Genomic DNA, 13,368 nt, shown 5'->3' on the forward strand with positions numbered 1-13,368 from the left:
TAATGACAACCTTTTTATGTCAGAGTTTTCTTTTTTATGTAGGAGTTTTCTGTGTTATGGGCAGAGGAAGAAAATAAAAATAAAGAATCATTTGCCTTCTCCTGCCCTTGAGGACGTTGAGCATGATAGGCAGTTCTCAGGTGAAGAAAAATAATACCACTTAGAGTTTCCTGCTGTTCTGGTCCTGGAAGGAGGGAGGAAACAGGGCAATAGGTAAAGCAGAGCACTATAATTTATACCAAAGGTGTGTTGCACATAAATGTTTTCATGTACCTACACAGTGATTTCATGGAAAAGGGCTCCATTACTAAGGCTGGCACCAAAACCTAGAATCCTTGGCTACGCCAGCTCCACTGGCTGCCTATTAGTTTCCGAGCACAATTCAAAGTGCTGGCGTTGGCCTATAAAGCCCTTAACAGCTCTGGCCCAGTTTACCTGTCTGAACGAATCTGCCACTACGAACCACCTAGGACAGTGTTTCTCAACCTGGGGTTAGGACCCTTGGGGGGGGGGTCATGAGGGGGTGTCAGAGGGGTCACCAAAGACCATCAGAAAACACAGTATTTTCTGTTGGTCTTGGGGGTTCTTTGTGGGAAGTCTGGCCAAATTCTATTGTTGGTGGGGTTCAGAATGCCCTTTGGCAACTAAAACTCCCAAATGTCAAACTCTATTTTACCCAAACACCACCAGTGTTTACATTTGGCCATATTGAGTACTCGTGCCAAGTTTGGTCCACATCCATCATTGTTTGAGTCCACAGTGCTCTCTGGATGTAGGTGAACTACAACTCAAGTTCAAGGCCCACCAAACCCCTCCAGTATTTTCTGTTGGTCATGGGAGTTCTGTGTGCCAAGTTTGGTTCAATTCCATCGTTGGTGGAGTTCAGAATTCTCTTTGATTGTAGGTGAACTATAAATCCCAGCAACTGTAACTCCCAAATGACAAAATCAATCCCTCCCAACCCCACCAATATGCAAATTTGGGCATATCAGGTATTTGTGCAAAATTTGGTCCAATAAATGAAAATACACCCTGCGTATCAGATATTTACATTTATATTCATAACAGTAGCAAGATTACAATTATGAAGTAGCAACGAAAATAATTTAATGGTTGGGAGTCACCACAAAATGAGGAACTGTATTAAGGCATCACGGCATGCGGAAGGTTGAGAAACACTGACTTAGGACCTTAAGATCGTCCGGGGAGGCCCTGCTCGCTGTCCTCCCACCATTGCGATTGCGGCTGTTGGGAACAAGAGACAGGGCCTTCTCTGTGGTGGCCCCTTGACTATGGAATTTCCTCCCAAGTGAAATCAGACCCGTTCCCTCCCTCCTGACCTTCTGGGAAAAGGTGAAATCCTGGCTGTGGGATCAGGCCTTTGCGGACTAGACTGACATTGTTGGGGTTCAGCATCCGTGTGAACCTGAGCCTCAATCTCTGTGTGAACCTGATTCTCTGATTGTATTTCCTGATGCAACTGAACAAGCCACTGAACATGTATCTTTCCCTGATAGTGTTGAAACTGTTGATGCTGAGGTCAGTGGCGGGGAAAGTGAAACTAAACAGCCTGATGAGAATGTTTTAGAATCAAGCCGTGATAGCTCTCCAGAGGGAATCACACCTGGGTTTTTTTAATGAGGACCAAAGGGAACAGATTTGGAAAAACAGGAGTGAATCACAGTTTCTACGAAGGTCAAATAGATTACGGGAGAGAGAGGCTCAGACTTCACAGTCTGGAGGCGTTTCAAGAAATAGTTTCTTTAGTTCAAGGGGTCTCTCCCCGGTTGTCTCGTTAGATCAAGCAACGTTTTAGACTGAGGCAGCACCTTGGCAGTTTTCCTGTGTTCCATGGCCTGCATTCCCAGAGGCTTCTAGTTTTCAAGTATAGTTAGTGATATGCTAACAGGTTCCTGGTTTTTGTATTGTTGTTTTTGGAATTTTGCTCAAGTTCAAAGATTTTTCCTGACTGCTGAGTTTGTACTGTGGCTTTTCGACTTTGCATTTACCTTTCTTTTGTAATCATTTTTCATCAATAAAAAAGGATTGTTTTTCTCACAGTCCAGTGTGGTGGATTTAATCTTATGGTCTCGTTTCCTGATCTGGGATGCAACAGACGTGATAGTAGAACTATGGTTTAATGGACTCGGATGGACTTGAATAGACTGTGGGTGGGACGACGATTTAATTGTGATGATTGTTCTAATGTTTTGATGTTTTTATGATGTTTTATACTGTTTTTACCTAAGATGTATATTTATACTTTTGTTGTCAGCCGCCCTGAGTCCCTCTGCAGAGGTTGATTTAGGACAGGGATATAAATGTCTGAAATAAATAATAAATAAATGATACTGAATTCCCAGCATGGCATTTGAGACTCCTATTGATGTCTTCCCTGGGCTGCTCACACAAAAATGGACATGATCCTATGAGCTGGATGGCATGGTCCTATGGGGATACAATGGTAGACTTTTTCTGTGTCAGAAGCAACTTGAGAAACTGCAAGTTGCTTCTGGTGTGAGAGAATTGGCCGTCTGCAAGGACATTGCCCAGGGGACACCTGGATTTTTAAGGTTTTACTGTCTTTGTGGGAGGCTTCTCTCATGTCCCTGCATGGGAAGCTGGAGCTGACAGAGGGAGCTCAACCCACTCTCTGAACATGTCAGATGCCAACTGCTATCATTATCCCTGGCTAGTACATTCCCTCTGTGGAGTGTATTTTTAGTTGTCACAGTTTAAGGCAAAGACCTGGCTTTTCATAATACGAAGAGTTTCTGACATGAAATATGTGACCCTGAATTGTTCCTTCTTGACAGGTTTCGACTCCTTTGGGAAGCGGAGTTGGCCAAAGCAGGCCCCGAGAAGGCTTCTTTAGTCAGAGTGGTGTTAAGATTTCAGAGGACGAGAATATTGGTGGATGTCATAGCAAATGTCGCTTGCATGATTTTTGGTGCCTTGGGACCGGTGAGTATTGTGGAGATACACTTATAAACTACTAATCAACAGAAGGGGACATAAATGTTGTCACCCAGAATACGGACAGTCCCCAAGTTATTGCAAGATAGATTCTGTAGGTTTGTTCTTAAGCTGAACTTGTATAGTTGTTGGAACAGGTACCGTATAAGATGACTGGGTGTATAAGATGACCCCCAACTTTTCCAGTTAAAACATAGAGTTTGGGATATATTCGCAGTATAAGACTACCCTTCTTCCAACGCACACCAAATAAAATTTTTAAAAGCATCAGATTTCATTTTAATATGGTGATTTTCCTATTACTGTACCTCCTTCTCTGCCTCTCAGATCTTGTACAGAAGCGAGATCTGAGAGGCAGAGAAGGAGGTACGGCAATAGGATACAAGGACGGATACAAGGGCGGGTCAGACAGGTAAAAGAGGTGTGTTTGTCTGGGCCCTGAGCCACTCTATCTCTTTTTTCCATATCCCGGGTGCCCCGGAAGCCTGCAGCTTGCTCCGCCCTTCACTTACGCCTTACGGGTGAGGCGCCCCTTCACCTCACCATCGGGATTAAGTCCACAAATCCTGATGAATTGATTTTCTTCTATCGTACTTGTACAGCATCGCCCTTAATGCTTTCATACAGTCGCTGCATATGGCAGGGACGCGGCCATTGCCATTTTTGAGCTCCCCCCACCATATGCGGCAACCACAGATTCTCCAATCCGGATTGGAAGTTTCAGCACCCACTCTGTAAGATGACTCTTGGTGTTGGGGTTCAGCCTGTGTGTGAACTTGAACCTGACTCTCTCATTGTATTTCCTGATGCCCATGTATTTCCTGATGCCCATGTGAATTCTGAGGCCAATTTAGATGATGATGGGTTGAGTAGTGAATATCCTACAGCCTTGGAAAGCGAAAGTCAAGATTCTCATGAGAACATACATTCCGAGCCAAGCGGAGACGGTTCACTCCCTTTTCCTCCCAGTTTTAGCTCTCCAGAGAATCAGGCACCTGGCCTGCCTAATGAGGATAGGCGGGAGCAGATTTGGCAGAGTTGGGGAGAAGCCCAATGTTTACGCAGGTCAGCCAGATTGAAGGAAATCCAAACAAAATGTTCAGGCGTGTCTCGCAATAGATTTCTTGGTCTTAAATATGACTGTTCTGAATACAGCTTCAGACGAGGCATCGTTCCAGATTCATGTGCCAGCATTTGCAGGTCTCCTGATTCAAGTAGCCTTGTTTCTCGGAGGTTTTCTAGATATCCTAAGTACGGTTGATTTGCTAACAGGTTCCAGGTTTCAGCAGTTTTGCTGTGGGTTTCATGGTCTTATTTATGGACATTTCTTGTTGCTGATTTTTACTGTGGCTTTTTACTTTTGCATTTTTCCTCTATTTTGTATTCATCTTTTATCAATAAAAAAAGGATTGTTTCCTGAAGCCAAGTGTGGTGGATTGTTGTCTGAGGGTCCAGTTTCCTGCTCTGGGTTGCAACACTTGGCATATAAGACAATTCTCAGCGTATAAGATGACCCCTGATTTTTGAGAAGATTTTCTTGGGTTAAAAGGTAGTCTTATACGCCAGAAAATACGGTACATTTTAAAGTGTAACTCCATTTCTAAGCTGAAGAGCCGGCATTGTCCGTAGACACCTACAAGGTCATGCGGCCGGCATGACTGCATAGAGCGCCATTACAAACATTATATATACACCAGAGTCTCTCTTATCCAACATAAACAAGCCAGGAGAATGTTGGATAATAAGGAAGGATGAAGGAAAAGCCTATTAAATTTCAAATTATGTTATGGTTTTACAAATTAAGCACCAAAACATCACGTTTTACAACAAATCAACAGAAAGAGAGTTCAATGCACTGTAATGTTATGTAGTAATTACTGCATTTAAGAATTTAGCACCAAAACATTGCAATGTATTGAAACAGCTTTGGATCTGGGCGGGAGGCTTACTGCATTGGATAATACAGAATGCTGGATGAGTGAAGGTTGGATAGGTGAGACTCTTACTATATAAACAAATATATATATACACACACATTATATGTATATACACATTATAGATATATACACACACACACACACATTATATATGTACACATATTATATGTACATGTATCTATGTGTATGTGTGTACATATATATATATATATATATATACTATGTGTATATATGTGTGTGTGTGTGTGTGTGTGTGTGTGTGTGTGTATGCGCTTTGGCTAGTATACAGAAGGGTGAACACCCCTGTGGTGTTTGTTTTCCCATCTGTGCCCCTGTTCAGAACATTTTGCGTCACTTTCCTTCTCTGTGAGAATTGGATTTCGGAAAATGTAATGTTGTGGAAACAAGGATTGATGAGAAAGCTTTAGTTAAGATACCTTTTCCCCATAATAATAACTCTTCCAGGAGTGAATTTCCCTTCCGAGGGGTAGATTTCTCTCACTTCCTGTTGTCTCACCCTCGTTCTTAACTAGGAGTCATTTGTAAGCCGGATGTTTGTAACTCAGGGACTGTGTGTACTTTGCGGTGCATGGATTATACTTGAACTTTCCCTCCACTAAAAGGAAATAACTCTTTCCAAGGACTTTTAGAGCTCTTGCTAATCAGAGCACAGCTTGGAAAAGTTACATTCTGGGACTAGAAGTATAACCATTCCAAAGATTTGCAAATTGTAATGATATGATGGTTCCCTCCATACCCACTCCCCCAAATAATTCTATTATTTCTCTTTTTGCAGACGGTGCTCATTTACAACATCCTCCAGTACAGTGAAAGTGGCTCCCGGGACCTGGTCCGAGGGATTGGCCTCTGCGTAGCACTATTTCTGACGGAGCTTTTCAAAGTCCTCTTCTGGGCCTTGGCATGGGCAGTCAACTACCGCACCGCCATCAGATTAAAAGTGGCCATTTCTACGGTTGCCTTTGAGAAACTGCTGACATTCAAATCTATGTCACACATCTCATTTGGTGAAGTAAGCCTTCTTTCTTAGCTCCTTGCTTGGAGATATTTCCATCCTAATATGGCTTTAGTGAAATGCATTTTTAAAAAGATATTTCAAGTTTTGGACTGTTGCTCATGGATAATGACTGAAATCCCTCGGATTTATTTATTTATTTATTATTCAAACTTATATGCCGCCACTCCCCTGGGGCTCGGAGCGGCTTATAAGAACAGGCTAAAATCTAACACAATTTAAAACAATTTAAAAACAGCAATATGAAAGATCAAAGGCCTGTCGAAACAGATATGTCTTACATACCCTGTGGAAAGCTGATAAGTCCCTCAAGGCACAGACTTCAGGTGGCAGAATATTCCAGAGTGATGGTGCCACTGCTGTAAAGGCTCTGCGTCTGGTTGCTGTCCATCGTTGGTGGGGTTCAGAATGCTCTTTGATTGTAGGTGAACTATAAATCCCAGCAACTACAACTCCCAAATGACAAAATCATAATTTTTTGAGTGATGGTCACTCCTTGTGTTGTGAGACTTTTGTTGCCAAATTTGGTGTGATTTCATTCATTGGTTCTTTTGTTTTTAAGGTACTCATTATGCACAGAGCATTTTTAGATAGATAGATAGATAGATAGTTTTACCAGTAGGTACTGCATTTCCCACACTCAGCTTATATTCAAGTCAATTTTTTCCCCAGTTTTTGTGGTAAAATTAGGTGCCTCGGCTTATATTTGGGTCGACTTATACTCGAGTATATAGGGTACATAACATTCAAACAATTAACTTGTTTCTCTCTGTTAAGCCACTTCCTCTTTAAAAATATTTTTATCCTCAACCTCCTGGCTGGCTATCTTAAGACTTTTATTCCCTCTATTCTATCAATACTTTGACTAAAAACCTGTTACATTACTTTTCCATTACATGCCTTGAAATAAACCTTCAGATTGATCAGCAAATGACACAATACCAGCAACCTTCTAATCAAAATACCTCCAAAATCCATTAACATAACGTTTAAAAGTACTTTTGTTGGAGAAAAAAAATTGTTACATTTAAAAAACATTATACCAATTATGTTATTTTTGAAATAAAGCTTTCATAATGCTCTCATTCTCCCACTTCAATTTATTACAAATGACTACATTAGGCTTGCATTAGACCCTTTGCGTTATACAATTTGGGCATAATCTGGAACCCTGTGTCTTCTTACCTGAAAGGAATTATGCCTTGGGCATCCAGCCAAAGCCACAAAATTGCTCAGAAAGACCAAGGAAATGCACAGAAATGTTTTCTTTGGCCTCCAGCACATTTCTATAGTCAATGTTCAGCAGAATGTACAGTTTAAGTTGACCACAGAACCACACTGGAGACCTAGAAAAAACACTGCTGCAGATATTGTAAGGTCTTCCAAAGGGATATTTAGTAGGCTTGGGCAATCCATGGTTCTAAATGGTTCTAAAGTACTTACAAAACTAAAGTTCTGGTGGTGAAAATTACAGAACTCTAACAAAACTCTCAAAATTTCATAATAAATGGCAGTTCCTAATTGGTTCTGTCATTAAAATCACCAATAATGAAATAATAATTAAATTTTGAAAGTTTTGTTAGAGTTCTGAAATTTTCACCACCAGAACTTTTGTTTTGTAAGTACTTTACTCTATAACAATGTGATGTGGCGGCAAAAAAAGCCAATGGGATTTTGGCCTGCATCAATAGAAGCATAGTGTCTAGATCTAAGGAAGTAATGCTACCCCTCTATTCTGCTTTGGTTAGACCACATCTGGAATATTGTGTCCAATTCTGGGCACCACAATTCAAGAGAGATGTTGACAAGCTGGAAAGTGTCCAGAGGAGGGCGACTAAAATGATCAAGGGTCTGGAGAACAAGCCCTATGAGGAGCGGCTTAGGGAACTGGGCATGTTTAGCCTGAAGAAGAGAAGGCTGAGAGGAGATATGATAGCCATGTATAAATATGTGAGAGGAAGCCACAGGGAGGAGGGAGCAAGCTTGTTTTCTGCTTCCTTGGAGACTAGGACGCGGAACAATGGCTTCAAACTACAAGAGAGGAGATTCCATCTGAACATTAGGAAGAACTTCCTGACTGTGAGAGCCGTTCAGCAGTGGAACTCTCTGCCCCGGAGTGTGGTGGAGGCTCCTTCTTTGGAAGCTTTTAAGCAGAGGCTGGATGGCCATTTGTCAGGGGTGATTTGAATGCAATATTCCTGCTTCTTGGCAGGGGGTTGGACTGGATGGCCCATGAGGTCTCTTCCAACTCTATGATTCTATGATTCTATGATTCTATGATTCTAGAACCATTTAGAACCATGGATTGCCCAAGCCTAATATTTAGTGCTCTTTGTGCATGAATGAAACCATCTTCAACAAGCTTTTATGCTGTAAGAAGTGGCCCTACTCTATATTAAAAATTGCTCTTAAACTTTGGATGAAAGTCCTCATACTTCCTATTTGGTTGTATCCTGACACTAAGAGTTGAGCAATCACCGATAAACCACCCAAACCCAAGTTTGCATCTACATTGTAGAATGAATGCAGTTTGGCACCACCTTAACAGCTGTGGCATTTTTTTTTCATGTCAGGAGAGTCTTGAGAAACTGCAAGTCACTTCTGGTGTGAGAGAATTGGCCGTCTACAAGGACGTTGCCCAGATGACACATGGATATTTTGATGTTTTATCATCCTTTTAGGAGGTTTCTCTCATGCCCCTGCATGGGGAGCTGGAGCTGACAGAGGGAGCTCATCCGCACTCTCTCCAAATTCGAACCTCTGACCTGTTGGTCTTCAGTCATGCCGGCACAAGGGTTTAACTCATTTCGCCACCGGGTACGCCACCGTTGTGGCATAATGCTATGGAATTGTGGGAGTTATAGTTTTACAAGGGGTTTAGTCTTCTCCTCCAAAGTGTGCTGGAGCCTCGCCAAACTATAACTCCAATGATTCCATAGCATTGAGCCCAATAAACATATTTTTCACTTTTTATTTTGATTTTTAAGCCTGTTCTTGGGTTTATTTGGGGCACTGATTCAGAAAAGTGCATTGAATAGACTTCATCTGCTGCTCTATTTTCTTAGATATGGTTATCCTGGCTTTCTGTGGACGAGCAGACAGCAACTGGTAGATGGCATATGTTCTGTATTCCTAAAATTAGCATCAATAGAGGGGAACTACTGCCATTTTTGGAATCAGCAGGTCAAATATACCCAGAAACAGGGCTAACATTTGAGGCACCAAAATGCGTGTTGCTCAGTGTTTATGGAAGTTCTTTGGTGGCACAATGGGTTAAATTGCCGAGCTGCTGAACTTGCTGACTGAAAGGTCAGTGGTTCAAATCTGGGAAGCAGAGTGAGTTCCTGCTGTTAGCACCAGCTTTTCCCAACCTAACGGTTCAAAAGTATGCAAATGTGAGTAGATCAGTAGGTACCACTCTGAAGATATTCAATCTTAAGGGGAAAAGAAGACGTAGGGGAAGCAGAACAATTATAACATAATATTAATTCCAAATAAACTTAATGACCATCAAAAGCAAGAAGGAAGTCAACAAATATCTATTTTTCTCTTTTTCTTTTTTTTTACAGTTTTTAGAGTTTCAAATTTTTCATTTTTTTCTCTTTTTCTCCTTCTTCTTTTTCTTTCCTCTTTTCTCTCTTTTTCCTACCGTATTTTCTATATAAGCAAATGTTCTCCCACTTTCAATGTAAAGGAAATACTATCTTTAGATTTCTTGTTTTCATTTTCTTTATTTCACATGAAAAATTTTTTTTAAAAAATTCAATCGACAAAAAAATAGGTATCACTCTGGCGGGAAGGTAACGGCACTCCATGCAATCATGCTGGCCACATGACCTAGGAGGTGTCTATGGACAATGCCGGCCCTTCGGCTTAAAAATGGAGATAAGCACCACCCCCCAGAGTCAGACATGACTAGACTAAATGTCAGGAGAAAACCTTTACCTTTTACTTGACAATACTGTGTCAGTCTTATGGTCACGCTCATTCCTCCACATCTTTCAGGTGATCAACCTATTAGCCAACGACGGCTATCGGATGTTCGAAGCGGCCTTGTTTTGTCCCCTGCCAGTTGCCGTTCCTCTGCTGATGCTCGTTTGCTCCATCTATTCTTGCATCATCCTTGGTCCCACGGCGCTCATAGGAACATTGGTCTATATTGTGTTCATACCCATACAGGTAATGTATACAAATACATTAAAATGGGGATTGTTGGAAGTTCTGCCCAAATAGAGGAGTTGCTTGGAAAACTGGGAATTAGACAGTGACACTCCAGAACAGGAAATGGCCCCTCTGGCTATAAACACCACACATTGAGTGAAGGAACAATCCTTTTTATTAACGCTTACCAAAAAAAAGCCATTAGAAATAAATGCTTGTAAAGATAGATAAGATAGATAAGCAATGGGGCATTTAAAGGCAAGAAGAAGAAACAGCGTCCAAACGTAGCATTCAAAAGTCAGATCTGGCCACGGTGGTCCACGCTCTTGTCACATCCCGGTTGGATTACTGCAACGCACTCTACGTGGGGTTGCCTTTGAAGACTGCTCGGAAACTCCAACTAGTCCAGCGAGAAGCAGCCAGATTGCTCACCGGAGCAACGTACAGGGAGCATACCACCCCCCTGTTGCGTCAGCTCCACTGGCTGCCGATCCAATTCCGAGCACAATTCAAAGTGCTGGTTTTGACCTACAAAACCCTATACGGTTCCGGCCCAGTGTATTTGTCCGAACGGATCTCCCTCTACATCCCACCTCGTAGTTTAAGATCTTCTGGGGAGGCCCTGCTCTCGACCCCGCCATTATCACAAGTGAGGCTGGCGGGGACGAGGAGCAGGGCCTTCTCAGTGGTGGCCCCCCACCTGTGGAACTCACTCCCCGGGGAGATCAGATCGGCAACTTCCCTCCTAGCGTTTAGGAAAAAACTGAAGACCTGGTTGTGGGACCAAGCTTTTGGTCATCTTGACAACTAATTTAAGGACCTGACAATAGATGAGAAGAAATGGAATGGAATGGATATATGGACTCTGTTATTTGGACTCTGACATGAGATCGTCTTACTATTTTATTATGTATTGATGTTTTAATTTGACTGTTGAATTGTTGTATTTTGTATTGTTTATTGTGTGATTTAGGCATCTAATTGTGCCTTCCCTGTAAGCCGCCCTGAGTCCCCCTCGGGGTGAGAAGGGCGGGGTATAAGTAAGCGAAATAATAATAATAATAATAAAGCAATGTTCAAAAAGCATGAAATAATATTCCAAGGCACTGATAATCCAAACAGGAATTAACCAACAAACAAATACAGACCAGACGCTGCTAGTCAAGTTGAAAGGCTAGAAAAACCATTAAGACAAGATCATTTGAAAAGGAATTCCATGAGGCTTGTGCTTGGTTTCCAAACGATGCCTGATCTGACAAGATTTTCTACCAGCAAACCTTAAATCCCAAGAATTGGTTTCGTTTCCCCCCAGTCTTTGACTTTAATTGACGAATTCTTTCGGATCTACGTAAACATTGAGCCTCTTGTCGATTCTGTCTAACCTCCAGCTGCTGACTCTACTTATCTGACTCCTCATTAACTTTAGCAGGTGTCAGACTGTTTTCCAAACTAGAATCTGGAGAGCTCACAGGCGGAGGGAGTAAACCCTCCCAAGGCCTGACAGAAACATTCTCATGAGAATCTGCCCTTTGCACCGAAGCCTCTCTGTCAGTATCTGCATGAAACTCATTGGCCAAAGTGTCTCCATCTTGCACTTCAGTCCCAGCATCCCCCACATCAGAAGCAACAAGGGACTGATTTCCCTTCTCATTACCCACATCAGACACAGAAACATCAGGAGACTGAAACATATTCACAGGTTCAGGTTCAATCACAAGCTGAGTCCCAACAGACAAGTAGTTTGATTCAGAATTTGATCTAGTTCTGTCCAATTTACTTTGTTCAGTAGGACTGTAGATAATTTGGTGTCTTGTGATTTTTTAGGTTCACTCCCAATCAAAAAGACTTTGACTGGCCAGTATTCTTTGAAACTAGAAGCAATTCTCCCAATTTCTTTTTGACAGGATTTGTTCCAGACTATCAATATTGGCTCAAGATCAGAGGCAACCTGCCTATCATTCTGAGCTCAGAGACTTGTTTTTTCAAAAGAATGAATATAACTACATAGCGAAGCTGTCTATATCTGAACAGCAATACCCAGAGCATCCTCTCTCTCTACTACTGAGTTATGGAAGGCTCCGCAATGTCATTAAATTCATCTTTCTTTTCAAAAATAACTTTCCAAGCTCTGCTGTCAATTCAGGTTGATGGGGAACTAGCATGCATTGCCTATAACTTAACATCTTATTGGTCATGCTGGGAAACAGGGCTGAAGAAGTCTGATTGGAACAGTGTTTGTCAACCTGAGGGTTGGGACCCCTGGGTGGTCGTGAGGGGGTGTTAGAGGGGTTACCAAAGACCATCAGAAAACACAATATTTTCCATTGGTTGTGGGGTTCTGTGTGGGAAAATGGGCCCAATTCTATCCTTGGTGGAGTTCAGAATGCTCTTTGTAGATTAACTATATATCCCACCAACCACAACTCGCAAAAGTCAACGTCTATTTTCCCCAAAATCCACCAGTGTTCAGATCCATCACTGTTTGAGTGCACAGTGCTCTCTGGATGTAGATGAACTACAACTCCAAACTCAAGGTCAATGCCCACCAAACCCTTTCAGTATTTTCTGTTGACCATGGGAGTTCTGTGTGCCAAGTTTGGTTCAATTCCATTGATGGTGGAGTTCAGAATGCTCTTTGATTGTAGGTGAACTATAAATCACAGCAACTACAACTCCCAAAAATCAAGGTCTATTTTCTCCAAACTCCACCAGTGTTCACATTTGGGCATACTGAGTATTTGGGCCAAGTTTGGTCCATATCCATCAATGTTTGAGTCCACAGTGCTCTCTGGATGTAGGTGAACTACAACTCCGAAACTCAAGGTCAATGCCCACCAAACCCTTCCAGTATTTTCTGTTGGCCATGGGAGTTCTGTGTTCCTTGCAGTTTCAAGGTCTGGCTTCTTACTGCCTGGGAAATCCTTTGTTGGGAGATGTTAGCTGGCCCTGATTTTTCTTGTCTGGAATGCCCCTGTTTTTATTGTTGTTATTTACGGTTATGTCAATGCTATGGATATTGGAATTTTAGTTTGACAGTCTTTTTTGCCTTCTCTACCAAATTGTGCTGGTGCATCCCCAAACTACAACTCCCAGAATTCCATAGCATTGAGCCAGGGCAGTTAAAATGGCTGCCAGTCTGCTTCCAAGCTAAATACAAAATGCTGGTTCTTACCTTGGAAGCCCTAAAACAGTGTTTCTCAACCTTCCTAATGCCGTGACCCCTTAATACAATTCCTCATGTTGCGGTGACCCCAACCCTAA

General features: G+C 42.0%; 1 protein-coding gene across 3 annotated transcripts in view; it reads left to right on the top strand.

Moving 5' to 3' along the window:
- The window catches only part of LOC132782953 (ATP-binding cassette sub-family C member 12-like), a 116,259-nt gene that overhangs the window by 13,890 nt on the left and 89,001 nt on the right, over positions 1-13,368 (top strand). For all 3 annotated transcript variants that reach the window (XR_009632122.2, XM_060787954.2, XM_060787955.2), the window contains exons 5-7: positions 2,817-2,964; positions 5,710-5,943; positions 9,952-10,125. Coding sequence is in view for 2 of the 3 variants with exons in the window: in XM_060787954.2 (XP_060643937.2) it covers positions 2,817-2,964; positions 5,710-5,943; positions 9,952-10,125 (556 nt within the window). In the remaining variant the exon portion in view is untranslated. The remainder of the gene's footprint in view (positions 1-2,816; positions 2,965-5,709; positions 5,944-9,951; positions 10,126-13,368) is intronic.

Source organism: Anolis sagrei, chromosome 8, assembly GCF_037176765.1.
Source record: "Anolis sagrei isolate rAnoSag1 chromosome 8, rAnoSag1.mat, whole genome shotgun sequence".
Lineage (NCBI taxonomy): Eukaryota > Metazoa > Chordata > Lepidosauria > Squamata > Dactyloidae > Anolis > Anolis sagrei.